We start from the raw sequence: 22147 nt of genomic DNA on the forward strand, positions 1-22147 counted from the left end.
AAAGGTGAAATAACTTGCCTCAAAAAGCGCTGGGTTCTTCCTCATTAGAAATCAAGTAGGGACTCAATGACTAGTTGTTGGGTTTGCTAAAGAGGTGATTCACATTCAAGTACAAATTGGAATCGATGGTCTCTGAAGTTCCTTCTAACACTATCATTCTGTGATTCTAGGAGTTTAATTGAATTTGTTAAGATCAAATACTTTGCTGTTTATATGCTTTTCAGAAATGTTTGCTGTGTTGGTCTGGTGGTTCTCATTTGCCTTCAGCTTAAAAATGCTAAATAACCAAAATAATCCAACAAATGGCAAGTAAATGAAATTTGTTAGGGAACTAGAGATGTGATGAATTTGATAAAAGAGGACAAAGTACCATAAAATGTTTTCAGAAAAGAATCCAAGAAAAACTATGCAGTGCTACAGCAATCCTGGTAATGTACTGAGTGATTAATGTAAATGGGTGAATGTCAAGCAGGAATGGAGAGAAAGGGATAAACCCGGAAAAAAAAATTTCCAAGAGAAAAATAGGATTTGGTAGCAGACTTTATAGTGAATGAAGGCAAAGGGAAATTCAGAGGCGATTCTTGAAGTTTCTAGCCTGGAAAACATAAATGATTATAGGTCTATGGCCCAAAATGCAATAATAGTTAGAAACAGTAGCCAGTTTGGGAAGGAAGGTGATGGGTTGGGTTTGTGGTGATGGAGGATGCTTTTACCTGATTCTTAATCTATGGAAACAGAAATACCAACCCACACTCCTTAAATCTTACTCCAGGTTGTATTGGTAACATGCAAACCATTTGTACACACAAGTGAAATGTAAGCATGTATGAGCTAATATGTTTCACTGGTCATTAAATTTCTCAGCTGTCCTATTTTCTAAGAAGCAAGCAATACACATTGTAACTCCATGAAAACTAGCCTTGTCCAGTACAGCAGGCTGAGTGCAAGGGGAAACAACAATAAGGAACAGCACCATTTTATACTCAGAGCGGCAAAATGAATTGATGTCTTCTTCAAATATGACAATCTAGAGTCAGCAAACACCGAGTATTTTGGAATGAATCAGTCAGAAACAAGCTAAACAACAATGCTCACAAGAGCTGGTAGGATTCCTTTGATGTCAGAGGATAGGCTCATAGATTCATCTGTCATTCAAGGTTTTCTGTCTACTACTCCATTTTATTTCTTGGGCAAGGGACCCAATCTGTCTAAATTGTACTTGTGGAACATGCCATTTGGGTCATCCTATAAGGAACTGGAGACATGTGAGAAGAGTATTAGTGAGCAACTGGAGTGAAAGATTAAACTGAACAGGGATATATTCAACTCAACAGACATTTATTAAGTGCCTACTATGTGCAAAGCACAGTATTAAGGATGCAGTAATGAACATGACACAGACTGTGCTCTTTAGGAACTTACAATACATATGAAGAAATCATGAAAATAAATAATCATTGTAGAAGAGAGGTGTGATGAGCAAAGAAGAAACCCAGGCAATGCGCTAGAAAAAAAATTTGAGGAGGAAGAGACCATTTTTAGCTTAGAATGGTGGGAGGTGTTCAGATAAGGCTTCATGGAGGAGATGACACCTGGTTTGGGCATTGAAGGATAGGAGGGAGATAAACAGAAGGAAATGGAGAAGGAAGTCTGTACCCAGGATGGAAGGTGGTATGAACAAAAGTACAGGACAAGAGAGATCAGAACAGAACAGAATCTGGATGGCAATCTTGTGTGGCCGTATTATAGAATATGTTAAAGGAAATTTGTTGTAGAGACATTTCAGTTCTGTCCAACTCTCCATGACCCCATTTGGGGTTTTCTTGGCAAAGATATTGGAATGATTTGCTATTTCCTTCTTCAACTCATTTTACAGATGAAGAAACTGAGGTAAACAGGATTAAGTGACTTACCCAGGACCACAGAGCTATGAGGTATCTGAGGTGAGATTTGAACTCAGGTCTTCCTGACTCCAGGCCCAGGGCTCTATCCACTCAGCCACCTAGCTGCCTATTAAAGGAAATTGTAGGAAATGAAACTAGAAATGTAGGTTTGAATCATATTGTTGAGAGTTTTGAATAGCAGAATCAAGATAAATGTGAAATTGTACAATTGAGTTCACAATTCTTTTACACAAGTATAGGAGGAAGTCATGAATAAAAACCATTCATGAGAGGCAGAACAATATAAGAAGCAACACCATAGTGTAGAAAGATTTAGAATCAGAGGACTTGGTTTGTCCCATAGGTTTTGTAGGATTCTATAACTCTTTCTGTGTACTTCTGGACTGGAATGAGAAGTTTTTAGCTGTTTCTCTTTGATTTTCTTTTCTTTTTTCTTTTTAATTTGTGGAATAAAACAAGCATGTCCATAACATGGTATAATAAAAAAGATGATTGCACATGAAACTGCAAATCTACTATGTACAACTTGCTATTCCTTTCAAATATACAACAAAATTATCAGTTAAATTTCTTTTTTTTCCTTATTTTAATTCCCTCCCCTTGCACACCCTAGAGATAGCTACCATTAGAGACAAATTGGTACATATATGTGTGTGTGTGTGTGTGTATATAATATATGTGTGTATATATGTATATATTTACATATGTGTGTATATATACATTCATGCATGCATATATATGTAAAATTGTTATATACATACTTCCATTTATCAGTTCTTTCTCTGGATGCAGATAGAGTCTTTCTTCATATGTCCCTTATAGTTAATTTGGATATTTATAATAGACAAAATAATTATTCACTCAAAGTCATTCTTAAAACAATATTGCTATTACTGTATACAATGTTCTCTTGGTTCTTCTAATTTTGTCTTCATTGTTGCATGCAAGTCTCTCCAGATTTTTCTAAAATCATTGAGCTCGTAATTTCTTATAGCACAGTAACATTCCATCATAATCATATACCACAACTTGTTCAGCAATTCTCCAGTTGATGGGCCTCCGTGCAATTTCCGGTTCTTTGCCACTATGAAAAGAACTGCTATAAACATTTTAGAACATACAGGTTCTTTACCTTTTTCCCTAATAATCTTTGGAAATAGACCAAATAGTGGTATTGTTGGGTCAAAAGCTATAGATAATTTAATAACTCTTTAAGCATAATTCCAGATTGCTCTCCAAAATGGTTGGATTGTCTTTATCACTCTTCCTTCTGGTATACTTCTAGAGTTTTACTGGAAGATTTTTGGCTCCTCTAAATCTTAATATGCAACTATCCTCCTCAATATACTGTAACTTGCTATCCTGGACAAGTCATTTGACCTCTCTCAACATGAGTTTCCCCATCTGCAAAATGAGGAAGTTGGACTACATGATTGCAGAGCTTAGTGTCTTACTTAAATGCCCAAAAAATTATTTTAAATGGTCCTAATAGTATATTTTCCAAGCTATCCACATCCAGAGAAGAACTTTGGAGTCTGAATGCAAATAGAAGCATACTATTTGGTTTTTTTCTTCTCTTTTGTTTTGTTTCTTCTTTCTTGTGCTTCTTCCTATTGGTTCTAATTCTTCTTTACAACATGACCAATGTGAAAATACTTTTAATAGGAATATATACGTAGAGCCTATATCAGATTGCATGCCATCTTGGGGAGGGAGGAGGGGAAGGAGGGGGAGAAAATTTAAAACGCAAAATTTATTGAAGTGAATATTGAAAACTAAAAATAAATTAATTAATTATAAAAAAGAAAAAGAAAAAATAGTATATTTTCCAGCTCAAGCAATATGATAATCTACTGTCTTCTGCACGGGCTTGCACAGGTACAATATTGTCTAATTCCAGATACTTTATCTCAAGTAGTACATTGACAAACTGTAAAACCCACAGCAAGACAAGTGGGGTGGTGAAGAGTCTAAAAATGTCATATAAGGAATTATTGAAGGAATTGAAGATGTTTAACATGGAAAAGATAAAATTTGGTGGTAGCATTACTGTCTTCAAATTATTTGAAGGGCTGTCATATGGAAAGGGCATTAAATTCTGCACAGTACCAGAGAATATAACTTTGGAACCAATGAGTGGAAGTTATAGGAAGCAATTTCACCCAACATAAGGAAAAATATTATGATAATTAAAACTGTCAAAAAACAGAGTGGGATGTGTGTTTCCCATCACTGCAAGTGTTCAGCATTTGGATGACCATCTCTCTGGGATATTGTGATGTGGTTTTCTGTATTAAGTAGAAGTTTGAACCAGTTAACAACTAAACCCCCATATAACTCTGGTCAATGTTTCTATGTGGATTTCAGGGTTAATATAATAGAGAAGGTGACAGACGCCAGGATAGTGAATGAGTTCAGCAAAAAAAAAATTTTAGAAATTTAAAATCAGTGAGCTAAGGACAAAGCTTTGAGGGACCCCCACTATTTAGGAAAAAAGAAGAATAACTGTAGACAGCAAAGATAATAAGGAAGAAGGAATAATCCACAGAGAATGGAACATAAAAAGAAAAATTCTTTGAAATGGAAGCCAAAGAATGAAAAATGTTCAATGCATAATACATAAAGGGGGTATGCTAGAGCCAGTGGGAACTGGCTCAGGGATTGCAAGAGTTGATTGTTAAATTTTCAGTGTGAGCATTTATGCTTTTGAACTTGGAAAATCCTTCAAATCAGGATTTTATTTATTGTTTTGTTGATTGTCTAGAATGAAGAAAATTATAATAATACAGATTAACCTTAATAGTGTATCGCATATGCTTTTTTTTGAGAGAGCCAGTTAAACATTTATCGGAATACCCTTGAATGCTTATTTCAAAAAAGAATGTCAAATGCCACAGGGAAGTAAAGAAGGTTAAGAACTAAGGCCATTGGGTACGTTAAGAAGTTCAACAGTGACCTTCCAGAAATTAGTTACAGTGATGGAGGCAAACACAAGGATTCAGAGAATGGTTGCACAGGAAAGAGAGGAAACTGGGGTCAACTACAGGCTCAGTGGGGACATAGGACTGATGGTGAAAGGGACCTCAGAGACTATCTAGTTCTAATCCATTTCCCTTATTTTACAGAAAAGGAAACTGAAGCCTAGGGAGACTGAGTGACTTGTCCAAGGTCACCTGAGTAATAGGTATCAGAAGTGGGGGTTTGAATCCAAGTTTAATAGCAAAAGGAAGGAGAAAAATAGAGATAAAAATAGTTAGGAATTGGACAAGGGAAATGCCATGGAAAACCTTCTTAAATACTAAGTGGCTCTTAAATCTAAATGCATGGAGAATTCAAAGGTAACCACCATCCTCAGAGATGACTTTATTTCCTGTGCTGAATATGTTATACCACCACTGTGACTTGTGTTAAATAGATAAAAGGCTGGTACAAATGAGTCAAAATTATATGACTTAATTTTTTTCTTAAAACACTTGAGATTTAAAAACTAAGGCATGTGGAATGTTTGCACAAGCATGTATATATATGCTTGTGTTTTGAAGTTTTTATCAAACCTGTCATAGCTAATATATTGTAAGTGTTTGAACTCTCCCAAATATTTGTGCTCAAGGATGAAACTCTCTTTTGGTAATTCCTACCAAAATCCTACCAAAAACAAGTCTTTCCTCCTCTCCTTCAGATAAAAAAAAAGCTAAAAAAAAAACTAATAAGAGAAAGCCTTATAAGTGATCAATTGTGTTCATTTGTATTTAACTAGGTTCCTCAAGATGAATGGACTGGGTATACCCCTCGTGGAGGCAAAGATGATGAGATCCCTTGCCGAAGAATGCGCAGTGGCAGTTACATCAAGGCAATGGGGGATGAAGACAGTGGGGACTCAGATACCAGTCCCAAACCTTCCCCAAAGATTGCAGCCAGAAGAGAGAGCTATCTCAAGGCTACACAGCCATCTCTTACAGAACTCACCACACTCAAGTAAGATGACATAACCCTTAACTCACATAATACAAGTCAGTCTGGTACCAGCTGTTGTAGGAATTCTGGATTCAAAATACTTGGTGGAAGAGAAAAGGGAATAAGGAGAGATGGGAAAAGTGATGGCATGTTAAATGGTAGTATGATGTACTTAACCATTTTTCCTTTCCCTGGGTCTGATTTCATGTTTATCCTGGTATCTTCAAGGGCAAGTCCTATCCAGATAATATATTATGAGTCATTAACATTCAAAAAGAAGGGCTTGAATTTTTTGTCAGATGCTTTATTATCAGAAATAAAAATAATAAAGGGAAAGTGAGGATCCACATTTGGATATTTATTCTATTTCTTCTCCTTCTTGAAAGGACAAGATAGGCTACAGTGTTCATGCATTCCTGCCTCTGGCTGGATGGATTCCATGAACAGCGGTGTGTGTTTCAAAAACATAGACTGGATACTCTCTCAAAAGGCTTGAATTTTTAAAAATTCTTGAAAAGACATAAAATGTCAAGGTGACCAAAAGAATCAAAATATTTCCAGTCTCTAAATTGGTTCTGCCATTAAGTCTGCATCTTCAAGATTCCTTGAGAATTTCAGTTAATTACAAAAATGTGATTATTCAGGAGGATCTTAAATAAGGTAGTGGTTGTTTTAGTAATTGAAAGAGATTTGAAAGTTCTTAAAGTGTATTCCTCAAGTTTGTCACTTGGCAGAAAAATGTATTTTTTTTTCCATATTCAAAAGTAGGGTTTTTTTTGTTTTCAAAAATCCAGTTAAAAGTGGCACTCATGTCAGTTGTACTTGATACAAATGGAGAACAATAGTGAAAATGCAACTATTCAAAATCCTATTATTCTAAGCAAGATTTGATTCAACTTGGAAGAAAACTTGGTGGGATTAAATCAGAAGTTTGATTGGGTGTTGAATATGTTATCCACTGAATGCAGAGGAGAAATTTCATTATAATATGAAAAACATGTTGCAAAAAGTAGCATTTTTAAAAATTACACAGAAAAGTGGTTTTGATGCAGCATTGTGGGAAAATATCATGCTCTACATTGGAGAAGAAAGTTTAATAAAAACTTGACCAGTAGCCAAAGCAAGAGAAAAAAAATAGACAAGAGAACTAGCTGAAAATGCTTTTTAAAAAATAGTTAGCTGTAGGCTATGACATTTAAGAAGCAAAACTTAGTATTGGTTAAATTTTTAAAAAAATAGTCAGGAAAGTCCCCTGCAGGGGACAGAAAGCTGAAACTGACTTCAGATCATCCTAGTCATGTGTTTTTCATCTCTGACAATCATAAGCAGACAACAGAAAGGGAAGATTATTTTCTATTCTCATGGCTTATAGTTTCCTCTTCATCTGTATTATCACTGAAGGCTGAGTGCCCCTTGAACAAAAGATGCCCACAAACCATTCTCTTCAAATGTGTACACCTAGGCAGAGACACAAATAACACATGCTACCTACCCTGACCAGGTCAGCTGAAATTAACTGATATGAGAAATGTGAAAGACCCCCACCAGCAAGCCTTCCCCTTCTTTCTGGATAAAAGTTCCCACTATTTGAGTCACTAATGGTTCATTCACAAGAAGCAAGATACTGTCCCCAGAAAGCAAGAGCAGAACAAAGGACATGAGAGAAGGCTTTGAGTAAATCATAACTACCATAGGCTTCTCAGTGACGGGGTTGGACTAAATGAACTTTCAGGCCTGGGATCCTTTCCTTTCCTTTCCTATCAAATGAAATAATGTAGGTAAAGTATTTTGTAAACCAAAAAGCAGCAACATAAATGCCAACTATTATCATTATTAAATCCAGAGCTCACATTCTATAAGGCTCTCATTAATATCTAACAACCAAAAAACAATTATTAAGCCCTCACTCTATCAAAAAGTACAGCAAGTGAGACCCAGCCCCTGCTCTCAAAGAAATAATAATCTAACAAGGGAGATAAGGCAAGACACCACTAACTATAATACAAGATAGAATAAAATAAGTACATTAAGAAACACATAAAACACTACAAATAGTTGGTGGTTGAAGAGATTGCTTCTCACTGAGGCAGAGGACAGAACTAGGGAAAGTTTTGTGGATGAGGTAGCTTTTGAGATAGGCCTTGAAAGACAGGATTTCAATTGATATAGATTAAGCACCACTTCTCAGTGCTTTTTGTTGGGTCAAATGCTCCAGTGAATCCTTTAGACTAGAGCATGAGGCACAAAATCAGATCAAAATTGATCTAGATACTAAGAACTATCCTTCGAGAAAAGCAACTTAGTATAGTGAAAAGAGCATATTAGAGAAAAGGAAAGAGATTGACAGAAGATAAGGGATCTGTCCATAGTAGCACAACTAGAAAGGTTAAGAGATCAAATTTAAACCCAATTCTCTCCTGAATCTAAGTCTAGGGTTCTTTCTACTAAGACACATTACCTTTCTAGTCTAACCCTCTCATTTTATATGTAAGGAAATTGAGATCTAGTCCACTAAGTCATGAGTTGCTCAAGATCACACAATTATTTCCTGGGAGATTCAGGTCGGCAAAATAGATGTCCTACCTTTTAATCTAATTTCCTTTTAAATATTTCCTGTTTGCCAGTACCTTATCTCTTATTCCCTAACTCTTGACCTTAGCCTCTGAAATCACCTTAATAGTTTTGGTCAGGACCATTTAATGTGTCTTTGTATACAACTTATCTCTCCTATGTAATATAGTAAACATTTCTAACATAATTTGCAAATTACAAAGTACAATAAAAGTATATACCAATGATTAAGTGCATTCTACAAGTACAAAAATTCTGACCATCACCAATTTTATGGGATTTCTTTCCTACTGATGTTTTGACTGAAAATAATTATTCCTATACAAGTTTGATGTGGTTAGTACCTCATGAGAAAAAGATCTCCATAACTAAGGAATTGCCATTTCCCCAAAGAGAAGACTATATTTATATTCCTACTTATCTGACATTTAAGTCAACTTTTTTTCCTCCTTCCTCCTCAACAATTCACAGCTTTAATGACTCAGAGTTTATTCAACCATGATAACTAAAATTAGTTAAAGTGGGATTGGGGCAACTTTTAAGGTCTTTGACTCCTGTTTCCTATCAAATATTGAGGAGACAGTATTATTAGATGTCTTTAATTTTTCCCCCTTTCTTTTTTCTTTGTCTATTTTCCAAAGGCTATAGAATAAACATATTTGTTAGACCTCAACTATGTGTCAACTAATTCCCTGATACTCATTTAATAACTGATAGTGGTTTAATGCATTAATTTTCCCATGAGGTCTTTCTATTTTAATAGGAAATTCTTTAACACCCCTCCAAAAACATGAATCTTTAATATTAGAATTTCAGCCACCCAGAGAGATACTCTAGACTATGATACCTGTGTCACTGCCTACTGAAAAGCCGAATAAAAGATTTCTTCCATAACTAGGACTGTTTCATAGGATTTTAGGCCTTTTTTTTTCAATTAACAAGTACTGTGTTTATTTTCTCTCCCTCTCACCTTCCCCATTAAAAAAAAACTGTAACAAATATGCCTAGTCAAGCAAAACTAATTCCTTTATTGACCATGTCCAAAAATGTATGTCTCATTCTATGTCTTAAGTCACTTCTCCAGTAGGAAGTAGATAACATGCCTTCCTCATTTGTGCTCTGGAATCATGTTTGTTCACTACTATGGTGATCAAAAAGGTTCAAGAGACATAATTTCTGGGTAATTTAAACATTTTATTAAAATGCCAGCATTTTATTGACCATCTCTCTCTTAGATCAAAGACAATCATGACCTCAGGCTCATGGCTATTGGAAGAGAGGTGCTCTTGCGAATGGCAATAAACTCTGATTGGTTAACAATTAATGAGAAAATGAATATTACAATGAAGGGCTTGACCTGAACTTTGTGTCATTTACTACAAAGAATACTATATACTACATACATATTTATGTGCTACAAAGAAAATGTATGTACAAAGCCTGAGCAGAAGGGATTTTCACCTTAGATTAGAAATCTGATCTCTTTGAGTGGAGTAGCAATTCCCAGAATGGGGAGAATGTTAATCCCATCTTCCATCAGGCCAGTCCTTGAGAGATTAGACAAGGAAATAGGACAGGGGGGAAAAGCTGGAATCCCCCCAATTTTAATAATCGGCTATTAACATAACAGAGAAATAATCATTTCTCTTACTCCACTGATTGGTTTTTTAAGTCTTTCAAAGTTATTTGTCTTTACAACGTATTACTGTTACTGTATAAATTGTGCTCACTTCACCCTGCATCAGGTTCATATGACTTCCCAGATTTCTCTGATATTAACCCAGTCATCATTTCTTATAGTATATATTATTCCCTTACGTTCATACGCCATCATTTGTTCAGCTATTCCCCAGTTGATGGAAAGTCCCTTAGTTTCCACTTCTTTGCGCCACAGAGAGCTGCTATCAATGTTTTTGTGTCTTTTTCCTTTTTCTTTGAGGATCATTTTAGAGCAAGAACGAACTTCAGAATCCATCTATTCAAACCTCCTTATTTTATAGATGAGGAAACTGAGACAAAGGAAGGTTAAGTGACTTAAACAAAGTCACACTGCTAATAAGTATCAGAGATAAGATTTAAACCCAAGTCCTTGGACTCCAGAGCTGAAGTCTTTTCCATTGTACCAAGTCCCACTCCTCTGTTACCCTGATAAATCAAAATATATCCAAATTTTACCTTCAAATAATATTTTTTTAATGGAGAAGAGTGAGCGAAGAATCATTGGAGTACTGTGAATTCAAAATCAAAATCTTCAGTTAACCGATAGCCTATGGTATTATATTAAATATTTCTACTGCAATTCATTCACAAATTTAGGAGATGCATAAGGAGTATATGAGAATGGAATGCAGATTATGCTATAGATATGAACACTCAAAATTGGCACTGCTCATCACGAATGTTGTAACCAGAACAGTGGTGACCAGATGATGAAGATTTGGGGCCCTGACAGCTCTATGAATCTGCTTATTGAATCTTATCATGAAATCATTTCCACTGGGATGAAATCAGAGCTCTGAAATTCCTGAGGTAGTCCTGAGCTTAAGCAAATAAGTCTTCTAGGCTTCTTCCCCTTCAATTCAATTTAACAAATACTTATTAAGCACCTACTAAGTGCTAGGCATTGCGTATGCAAAGACGAAAAATGGAAAATAGACCCTGCCCTCAAGGAAATTTGATTTATACTGTTTCTTCCTCTATCTCCAACCCCTAAGTGAAAACAGTTCCTGTAGGTTCATTTTCTGTAACATTTTAGGTTTTAAAAGTTCTTTTAACTTTGACAGAAAGGAATCATCCCTTTTTTGAGTTTTTTATTGGTAGTTATGCCTACGTCTCTGGGAAATTAGACCTTGAATAATATAGCGTTTACCAATGTGCCTCCAAATAGTCTCTGCATTGTTGAAGTAAATTTGTCCTACTTAATTCTCAAGTCCATTAATGCTCTTAATCCATGCCCAGTGACTACCAGCATCTTTTTCCCTTGGATTTATGATACTACTCTGGGTTTTTGTTTCACTATCTATAAAATGTAAGGCATATATTCAAGGTTTACTAAATTTCCTTCCAGCTGTAACAATCTGTTAGCCAATTAGCCTCATCATGGCATGAATTCTTTGCATTCTCAAAGGCTATGCCAAGAGAACACAAACTTTGGCAGGTCCTATCAAATTTGAAAGGCCTAAGACCAGCCTAGGTAAGGTCAGAGAAAGGCTCATAACCAAAACGATGTTGACTGGGTAATGATTTTTTTAACCAATGCAAATCATTAAACCAGATACCAAAATGTTTGTTATGAGTACTCACACCAATTGAATCCTAGATTATTTGAAGAGGAGCCACTAATAACTCTGTCTTCAAACAGATAACAATCTCTCTGGGCCTCAGTTTCTTCATCTGCAAAATGAAATAAGTTGAAGTGGATGATTTTCATCTTTGTGTGGGTTTTTCTTCTTTCTCTCTTTTGAGACACCATATCCTCTACTGATCTTCACATGCCACGCTTTCCCTCCTACCCACCTACTGTTCCTCATGCTCCTTCTCTTTCCCAGAAAGAGAAGAGGGAGGGAAAGTGCATGATAGGAAAGGGTGCCACTTTTTGTCCATCTTGATCTTAGGTTTGGTGAAATGTCTTTTCTATTTTCTCTGATACTTCATCCTAATGCCTCCTACTCCCCCCCTTCCTCCCCCCCTTTCGTTAAGTTGCACATGTCACATGATATTAGCAAAAAAAATTAAAGGTCATCATTGAAACTACAGATTTCTGTTTAAGTCTCCAGGGACATTATCCATGTTTTGGAATTTATGGACAAAGTTTCCAACTCAACTCTAGCTACAGCCCCTGTACCATCTGCTACAAAAGGTGAAGAATTTAAATAAAGGAAAAGTGTCATATTTTTTCTCAGCTATAAACCAAAACTTCTTCTATTTTTCTAGAAAAAATAACAGCTTAATAATACGTAGAACAAGCAGCTTATTCATATGATTTCAAATGCTTCCCCCCCCCAAAAAAGTCATCCCTCAATACTACAGCACCTATAGAAAAAAAAAACTGTCCCTCAAAGATACCCTTTCTGACTCTGAAATTGAATGATTCTGATTGTAATATATGTGAAATTTGGGAGAACCTTGATTTTTATAGGGTAGGAATGATTGCAATGCAATTTAGGAATTACAAAATCACTCTTATAATGAGCTAGGACTGACTGGATTCCACCTGCTTGAAAGGCATGAATGCCCAGTGTGCAAATAGAAACCCAGTCTGTGCCTCTAAAAAAAAAAGAAAGAAAGAAATGGCTTATAAATTGAAATATATTTGCTTTGGTAGAAATGGGAAGTTTCAGAAGGATGAGATGGGAAGTGGCCAAAAGAATAGGAAACAGAAGTCAGACTGCCTAGTGAACTGATTGATGTTGCCTGGCATTGCCATTGGAGGAAAAAGAAACAGACAGACAGAAAGCTGGATAACAGGTGAAGCAGGGGTGTGCAGCTCATCAGAGCTGTGCCCAGAAAAGAGAGATTTGTAAGATTTCTGTGAGTGGCAAGATCAGTAGGAATACTCTCCCAATCAATCTTTTAAGAAGATAACAGTTCTGACTTAGAACTGAGGGGTCAGTGTCAGGATGAGACAGTTCTGACTTGGACTGTGAGTAAAACATCCACTGTCCTAATGCATGCTTCCTTCCCAAAGGCAGCTGCACCTCAGGTAAGCTTCTTCACCCCTTCCCTTAGGCACAAAAATTCCTAGTTGTAGCTCTGGGGAGACCTAGCAAGAAAGGACTAAGTCCTCTAGAGGAGGGTTAGGACAACTTAGGAGTAAAAGAGAAAACAGCAATCTATTCTGAGTCTGATGAGGGAAGAGAATCTGGGTTGAAATCCCATCATACTACTTACTATCTGTGTGATCCTAGGCAAGTCATTTAATCTATCTGGTCCTCAATTTACCCATCTGTACATTGAATGAGTTGGACTAGATACTCTCTAAGACCCCTTCCAGCCCACTTTCTCTTCTTTAACTTTTTCCCAGAATATCCTCCATGCCTGAAATGAACTCCTCTTCATCTCTGTGTCTTAGAATTGAAGGTTTTCTTCAAGACTCAATGCCACATTCTACAGATCTTTCCTGTTCTTCTAAGTTGTTAGTGTCTTTCCTTTTAAGGTTTCCTTTCATCTACTATGTATTTATCTTGTACATGTTGTCTCCCCCATTAAAATGTAAGCTTCTTGAGGGCAGAAAGTGTTTTGCTTCTTTCTTCGTTGTATCCCCAGCATTTATTATAACTGCTAGGATTTAATAAGTACATAATAAATCACAGAACAGAAAATAGGCTAGTACTGAGGGACTAGAGAGTGCATTGCACAGATTAAGGTATAAAAGGACAGCTTGTGAAGAGTTTTAAATACCAAATATTGATCCTAGCAGTAAAAGTGAACCACTGCAATTTACTGAGTAGGGAGGTGATATGATCAGACCTGTGCTTTAGGAAATTCATTTTGGCAGCTGTGTGGAGGATGTGTGAGGAGAGAGAAACCTGAGGCAGGGAAACAAATTAGGAACCTATTGCAATACTTAATAACAGAATCTCCCAATTGGAAAGAGCTTCAGAAGCCATGTAGCCCCACATGAGTTTTCCTCCAGTGAGGAGAAGGGAAAGGAGGACAGGGAATACAATGCCTCCTGAGGCAGCCCATTCCACTTTTGAATAGCTCTAAATGTTGGGAAGTTTTTCCTTAATTCAATCTGCTCTTTTGTATCTTTTAAGCATTATTCCTTATTCTGCCTCTGGGGCAAAGTATAATAAGTCATACACGTGATGATCCTTCCCTTCACCTACTTCAAGATAATTATCACCCCCCATCCCCAATTCTCTTTTCTAGGCTAAATCTCCTCAATTCCATCAACCAATCCTCAAATGTCATGATCTTGAGGACCTTCACCATCCTGATTTCTTTCCTCTGGACATTCTCCAAGGTTATCAGTGCCCTTGCTTAAATGTGGCACCAGTACTGAACACTATACTCTAGGTTTCGTCTGACTAGGGCAGAATACAATGGAATTCTCACTTCCCTGGGTTGGACAATGTGACTTTCTTCAGTCAGTATAAGGTTGACTTTTTTGGATGTTGTATCACAGTTGACTTATATTGAGCATGCAGTCCATTAAAACCCCCAGATCTTTTTCAGTTGTTCTGCTCTCTAGTCAAGACTTCCTAATATTTATTGTGAGGCTGACTTTTTTAACCTTGTTAAACTCATCTCATTAGATTCAACCCAATAGTTTAGCCTGTAAAGATCTTTTGGGATCCTTATTCTGTCATCTACTCTATTAGCTATCTCCACCAATTGCCTTTATCCAAATCATTGATAAAAATACTAAATCAAACAAAACCAATGATAGTTCCCTAGGACACTCAGCTCGAGACCTCCCTCTTGTCCACTATCATATGTCATATACACAAACACTTAAAATATATAAGCTATTTTGTTAGAATAAGAGTAAATCTCTAAGTGTAAACTCCATGCAGATAAGGTAAATTAAAGATATTCCATCTGATGTTATTCCATTACCTATGCACAAACTTCAGCCTAGATAGCAGTCTCCTCCAGGCACTCTCTGTTTTGGCTCCTTTTTTGTTGCCCATCTCAATCTCTTACCTCAACCCTTAGGATTACTATGCTTTCCTGCTCACTGTTTATCCTTCTATCTCCAATACCAAACTGAATACTCTCTCTCTCACCTACCGCCCAGGGTTGTCATGAAGATTAAATGAGATGATTTTGTAAAGGGTGCAGCACTATGTGTGTGTGTGTGTGTGTGTGTGTGTGTGTGTGTGTGTGTGTGTGTAAACATATGAACACATACAGCTCTATGGAGGTGGGGAAAGGGGAGTTTTTGTGTGTGTCTGACAATCTCAACCAAGGCCATCTGGCTTAGAACCCTGAATTCTTAGAGGGTAATGAACCACCTGTGATTGTTACTTAGAGAATGAGAAAAGGATCATAGAATTTTAGAACTTAAAGAAATCCTTACAGATGTTATCATAGTTTTACAGATGAGGAAACTGAAACTTAAACAGAAATAAAACTAAAACCCAGGTTTCTTGAGTCTCAGGCCAATACGCTGTTCAATACTGTGAGAATTGCTAAATCACATCAGTAAGAATTCATTGAACACCTGTTAAGTTTCTAGCTAGCTACTTTCTGCTCTGAGGGTACAAAAGCTCCTGAAGGAATTTATAATCTTATGGAGGAACAAAAACATACATAAAATAAATTAACAGAGAACAATTCAAGGCAAAATTGTAATTTGCCATGAGGGAGTTGGGTTTAGTGAATCAAGGCTTTGAACCAAGAAGACTACATTCATGGAAACTCTTTAGGTGGAAATTGGATGAATTAAGATTTCAAAGAGCAAGCCCAATGAGAAGCAAGCCCAATGAGAAGCAAGCCACAACTATATTGCTTACTGAGATGGCATTTCACCCAATGCCTTTGGTCAAAAAGGAGAAAAAAATTTTCTAGGGCATCCTTTTAGGAGGCAATGACCCCCTTTACAATGGAAAGGGGGAAGAGGGAAAGGGGAAGTGGGGAAGGGAAAGGAATTAGCATTTATATATGGCACCTATGTGCCAGACACTGAGATAAGCATTTTTTTGCAAATATCTCATTTGATCCTTACAACAATCCTTCTAGGTAGGGACTATTATTATCCCCATTTTACTGAGGTAGACAGAGGTAAAGTGACTTGCCCAGGATCACCCAGCTAGTAAGTATCTGTGGCTGGACTTGAACTTAGGTCTTGCTGACTTCAAACCCAGATTCTTATCTACTCCACCACCAACTGCCTATATAAGGACCACATAAGGTAAATATAGCATATGAAGAAAAAAGATTTGGGTTGAATTTAAGAGAAAGAGTAGAGAGATGATACAGGACTCAGCAAAATAGCGTAATAATAATCAAAAAGGCTTAAGGATCTCAAAGCTCTTGAAAATTAAAAGAGGAAAAAAATAAAACAAAAAGCATGGAGAGATGAAGGAAACACATGAAAAGCACTTCCACCCACCAGAATAGCAAATGCACAGCTGCAAAATATGCCTCCTTTTCTGCCTGCAAACAGTACCCAGGCTCTAAGACAATGTGACTCATAAACGAATATTAAAATAGAGCTCCTTGGCCTCTTGGAAGGAGAACATTTTGTAAGAAGGGCCATTGTCAAAGTTAATCTTTAAATTCAGATACAGGGTGAACTTTATTCACCAATAAAAAAAATTCTCAACATAATTTAATTGGCAATATTTGCTACTTCTTTCTTACCAATAATAACACATCTCATTTATTTGAGTTTGGGCCAAATCATTTGAAGTTAAGAAGATAGATATAAATCTTCTCTCCTGTTTCTTTTCCTCAGATTTCCTTAAAGAAACCATTGCACTTAGCCGGCAACCAATATTAGTGTTTGACCAATGCTAACTAAGACTCTGCAAACAGCATTCTGTTCATAGCAGACATTTAATAAATGTTGAATTAAATTCCCAAGTAAGGTAAGCTATAACATGCCAACTCAGCCCACCAAAGCTCTGTACATTGTTTTCCCTAAACGGTTTCCCATAGCAACTTCCTGTTATACACATAGTCTGATTCTGGTGCTATCTAAAACCATCTTCTGTGTTTATCTATTTGACTCTCACTAACCATTTCCTTTAAATTTCATGACAGTTCCATTGAATCCAAATAATAATTTAAAAGCACAAACAGGTTGTTTTCTTTACAAAAAAAAAAGTTAAATGACTAGGCAAAATAGAAAAACAAAATGGGACTTACTGCAGCCTGGTTTGGCACTCATCACTTTCAGAGAGAAAATAATTTTAGGACTTGAAGAAAGCAGATCTAGCTCCATTAGTTTGTACAAGGATCCTAGCACTAGATCAACTGGAATCCAAAACCTGATAGCATAACCCCTAATCTAGTCTATCTAAATTGGAGAAAACCACTTTCACCCTTAGGTTAGCTGAAATACAGTTTCAAATGTAATGTTTCAAACAAATTTTTTGCTAAGGGGACAAATACAACTCCTAGTTATATACTGATTTTGTTGGCATGAAGTTTACAAGGGACACAACCCTTCTTATTTTTCCTCAATGCAATTCAGTAAATATTTATTATACAGCCAGACTATGTGTCAGAAAGACAGGCTCAAGTCCCACCTTTGACTGTTTGACCCTAGGCAAATAATTTAACATTCTAAGTACCACAAGCAAATAGCTAAGATTGTAAATTATTGAACACTTGTTTATCTGCCTTGCTAGGAGGAGTTTACTTAGGAGGAGCTACCTAAATCACACTGTATCCCTACTATATCCCTCCCCTTCTCCTTTAAAAAAAAATTAAATGTCCATTTTGGATACCAAAGTGAAAAATGACACAATTGTTACCATCAAAGAGCTTATAATCTTTTTTTGTTTGCTTATTTTTTATTATTATTTTTATTTGATTATTTTTATTTTTATTTAATTTTTTAATTTAATTAATTCATTTATTTATTTTTAGTTTTCAACATTTACTTCCACAAGATTTTGAGTTCCAAATTTTCACCCCATCTCGCCCCTCCCCCCACCCCAAGATGGCATGCATTCTGAATACCCCTTCCCCTAGTCTGTCTTCCCTTCTATTTCTTCCCCCCCTTCTCTTATCCCCTTCCCCTTCTATTTTCCTGTAGGGCAAGATAGATTTCTGTAACCCATTTCCTGTATTTCTTATTTCCCAGTTGCATGTGAAAACTTTTTTTTTAAACATGTGTTTTTAAAACTTTGGGTTCCAAATTTTCTCCCTTCCTCGCTCGCCACCCACCCTCATTGAAAAGGCAAGCAATTCAATATAGGCTATACATGTACAGTTATGCAAAACACTTCCATAGTAGACATGCTGTGAAAAACTAACTCTATTTCCCTTAATCCTATCCTGCCCCCCCATTTATTCTATTCTTTCTTTTGACTCTGTCCCTCCTCAGAAGTATTTGTTTCTGATTACCCCCTTTCCTAATCTGCCCTCCTCTCTATCATCCCCCTACTCTTTTGTCCCCTTCCCCTCCTATTTTCCTGTAGGGTAAGGCAGATTTCCATACCCAATTGAGTGTGTATGTTATTCCCTCCTTAAGTCAAATCCTATAAGAATAAGATTCACTTATTCCCTCTCACCTTCCCCAATTTCCCCTCCACTGTAAGAGCCTTTTCTTTTCTGTTTTTTTGGGAGATGATTTACCCCGTTCTACCTCTCCCTTTCTCCTTCTTCTAGTATAAGGAGTTTATAATCTAATAAAGGAAATAGCATATGTACACAAATAATCATAATACAAGTTGGAAAAAAGGTTAAGAATATGAGATTCAAGTCAACATTTATTAAATAATTAACATATGAAATTTACTAGACTAGGCATTTGTAATACAAAGGCAACAATGAAAAATGATTCCTGCCCTAAAGGAGATTCTACTAAAGTGTATAGCATGTGTACAAACAAACTAGTTTGAAGAGGGAGAAAGCAATAACAACTAAGGACCTCAGAGAGGCAGTGGTGAGGAGGGAGTATGTTCTAGGTTTGTGGGCCTTTGCACAAGCACAAGTGGGGTCAAACAAAGAGGGATGAGGGATTCATAGAGAAGAAGAACCCATGCTGTCTGGGACATATCCTAGAGAGCAGATGCTCAATAAAGCTTCTGGTCTGTTTGATTGGATTGGTATCTACCACAAACCCAGCCCATCCTCAAATAGATATCCCACTGGAAATATAGTAGATAAAAAGAATCCAACTTATTCCAGGCACTGTTGTGAATGAGTTAATAACATTTGCATTCTCACAATGTAAAAAGGAAGACCATTGATTTATTAGGCAGTTTGAGAACCCACATTCCTCACCCAGGTATCCTGATGGCCCTTATTTACCAGGTCTCCTTCATCCAAGACATAATGACCTCTTAGCTACTGTACTGCAAATAATCCTGACCCACTATGAAGAATTGGTGACCAAGCCAGAGACAGGCTGTGCCAGACATGCTGTGAACTGCAAAGATTTGGCATCACCCAGCACACAGATCAAATCATTGAGATCTAAGACTCAATCCTTCCAAAAGGCAGAAGCAAAGCCTAGGTCTTCTGGTATTTGATCTTTTCCACATTTGGTCACCCCTTTGATGGGAGATTTTGTTTGTTTGTTTTGTTTTTGCTATCTTTTTAATTTGGTTTTTCCTCTCTTCTTATTTCTTTTCATTTACTGCCTATAACAGTTCCTTACATTCCCAAGATTAGGGTTGTTCAGTGATAGCCCTAAAGCTATTTAAATGGTCAAAGTTCTCCTAGACTTTTGGGACCTTGCCACCAGGAATGAAATATGATTGGATCAATATCTAGCAGTACTCTCCCCACTGCTTGCCATATAGGTTAAGCTATTCTTTCTGTAAAAGGCTGGGAATCTCTCTCCAAATTTTGATTGGCACAAAATGCTAAGGCTTAAACCATATTACCACTGACACTGACTGATTCCTGGTGGCTCCAAGTTGAGTTGATGTGGCTTCCTGGTTACCAAAAGGTATCCACTTGAAGTCAAAGCCCTTCAGACTAGTCACATCATGCCCTGCTGACCATATACATTTCTATATGGCTATGAAGGGGGTCACGTCTACCTGAGCTAAATGCTGTACCTTTACTGAGTATACTTTCTCTACCATGGATAAGTCAACCTCTCCCTTTTTTAACTGTTCAATCAATCAATCAATCAATCAATATTTATAAAGTCCCAACTATGTGCCAGGCACTGTGCTAAGTGCTGGGATAAAACAGAAGCAAAAGACAGTTCCTGCCATCAAGGAGCTTATAATCCAATGGGAGAGACAATATGCAAACAAATATGTACTAAGCAAGCTACAATACATGATAAATAGGAAATAAGAAAGAGAAGGCACTAGAATTAAGAGGTGTGGGAGAAGGTTTCCAGTAAAAAATGAGATTTTAGTTGGCACTTAAAAGAGTCTGGTGAGGTCATTAGGTGGAGCAGAAAAGGGAGAGCATTCCAGGCATGGGGGACAGCCAGAGAAAATGCCCAGAACAGAGAGATGGAGTGTCTTATCCACAGAATGGCCAAGAGGCCAATGTCAATTAATCAAGGAGTATGTGTTGGAGAGTAAGCTGTAAGAAGACTAGAAAAGTTGGTGGGGGCAGGGGGGGAGTCGGAAGCTAGTTTTTGAAAGGCTTTTCTAAAAACAAACAGAGCATTTTTTATCCTGGAAGCAACAGAAAGCCACTGGAGTTTACTGAGTGGGGGAGGGGTGGGCAGTGATATGATATGGCTTGTACTTTTGGAAAGTCACTTTAGTGGCTGAACAGAGGATGGATTGGAATGGCAAAAGACTTGAAGCTGGAAGACCTGCCAGAAGTCTGTTACAATAGTCTAGAAATGAGGTGATGAGGCCCTGCAAGAGGGTGGTGGCATTGTCAGAGGAGAGAAAGGGGCATATTTAAGAGATGTTACAAAAGCAAAATCAACAAGTCTTGGAAATAGATTGGATATGGGAATGAGAGAGATTGAGGAATGAATGACTCCTAGGTTGCAAGCCTAAATGTCTGGGAGGATGGTGTGACTTTCCACAGTAATAGGGAAGGTAGTATGGGAAAAGGGTTTAGGAGGAAAGATAATTAATTCCATTTTGGACATAATGAATTTAAGATAGCTACTGCACTTCTGTCTGAAAGACAGATGGACATGTGAGATTGGAGATCAGCAGAGAGTTTGGGCAGGATGGATAAATTTGAGAATTATCAACAGAGAGCTGGTAATTAAATCCATGGGAACTAAGAACACCAAGTGAAGTAGTTTAGAGGGAGAAGAGAAGGAAGCCCAGGACAGAACCCTGAAGGACACCTACAGTTAGAGGGTATGATCTGGAAAAGGATCCAGAAAAGGAGACGTCACAGTGATGAAAACCAGGAGAGAGTGAAATCTCAAAAACATAGAGAGAAGAGACTATCAAGGAGGAAAGAGTGATCAGTGATGTGAAAGGCTGAAGAGAAGTCTAGGAGAATGATGATAGTAGAAAAACCATTGTATTTGGCAACTAAAAGATCATTAGTAACTTTGGAAAGAGCAACTTTGGTGGAGGGATTAGGTCAGAAGTGCAATTGTAAGGAGTTAAGAAGAGAGTTGGAGGAAAGTAGAGACACCTATTGTAGACATGGTTGTTGAGGAGTTTAGCTACAAAAGGCAGAAAAATATAGAATGATAGTTAACAGAGATGGATCAAGTGAGGATTTTTTTTGGAATGGGGAAGACACGAGCATGTCTATAAGCAGCAGAGAATAAACCAATAGAGGAGACTGAAAACAAGTGAAGAGTGGGATGACAGAGGGGGCATGGGATAGGATCACTTGAAGGAGAGGGGTTAGCCTTGGTAAGGAGTAGGGCCTTTCTATAATATGAAACAGGGTTAAGGAGGAGATAGAAACAGAAGGCATCTGAATGATAGCAGATGAGGAAGAGGGCAGAAGAGGAAACTCACTGTAAATGGTCTCAATTTTTTTCCACAAAATATGAGACAATGTTCTTAGCTAAGAGAGTGGGGGGAGAGGGAACTATAGGAGGTGTGAAGAGGAATAAAAAGGTTTGGAAGAGTAGGATAGTGAGTTGATAAGGAAGGTGTAGGAGGATTGCTGAGCAGCATTGAGGGCCCGGTCGA

The 22147-nt window shown here is 37.2% G+C and overlaps 1 protein-coding gene across 6 annotated transcripts in view; it reads left to right on the forward strand.

The window, feature by feature from the left end:
- Positions 1-22147, forward strand: part of LOC114054060 (disks large-associated protein 1) — a 411078-nt gene that overhangs the window by 87639 nt on the left and 301292 nt on the right. For all 6 annotated transcript variants that reach the window (XM_027877129.1, XM_027877130.1, XM_027877131.1 and 3 more), the window contains exon 2: positions 5662-5879. In XM_027877129.1, the coding sequence (XP_027732930.1) occupies positions 5662-5879 (218 nt within the window). The remainder of the gene's footprint in view (positions 1-5661; positions 5880-22147) is intronic.

The sequence above is a fragment of the Vombatus ursinus genome, unplaced genomic scaffold, assembly GCF_900497805.2.
Source record: "Vombatus ursinus unplaced genomic scaffold, bare-nosed wombat genome assembly UNPS02014812.1, whole genome shotgun sequence".
In the NCBI taxonomy this organism is placed as follows: domain Eukaryota; kingdom Metazoa; phylum Chordata; class Mammalia; order Diprotodontia; family Vombatidae; genus Vombatus; species Vombatus ursinus.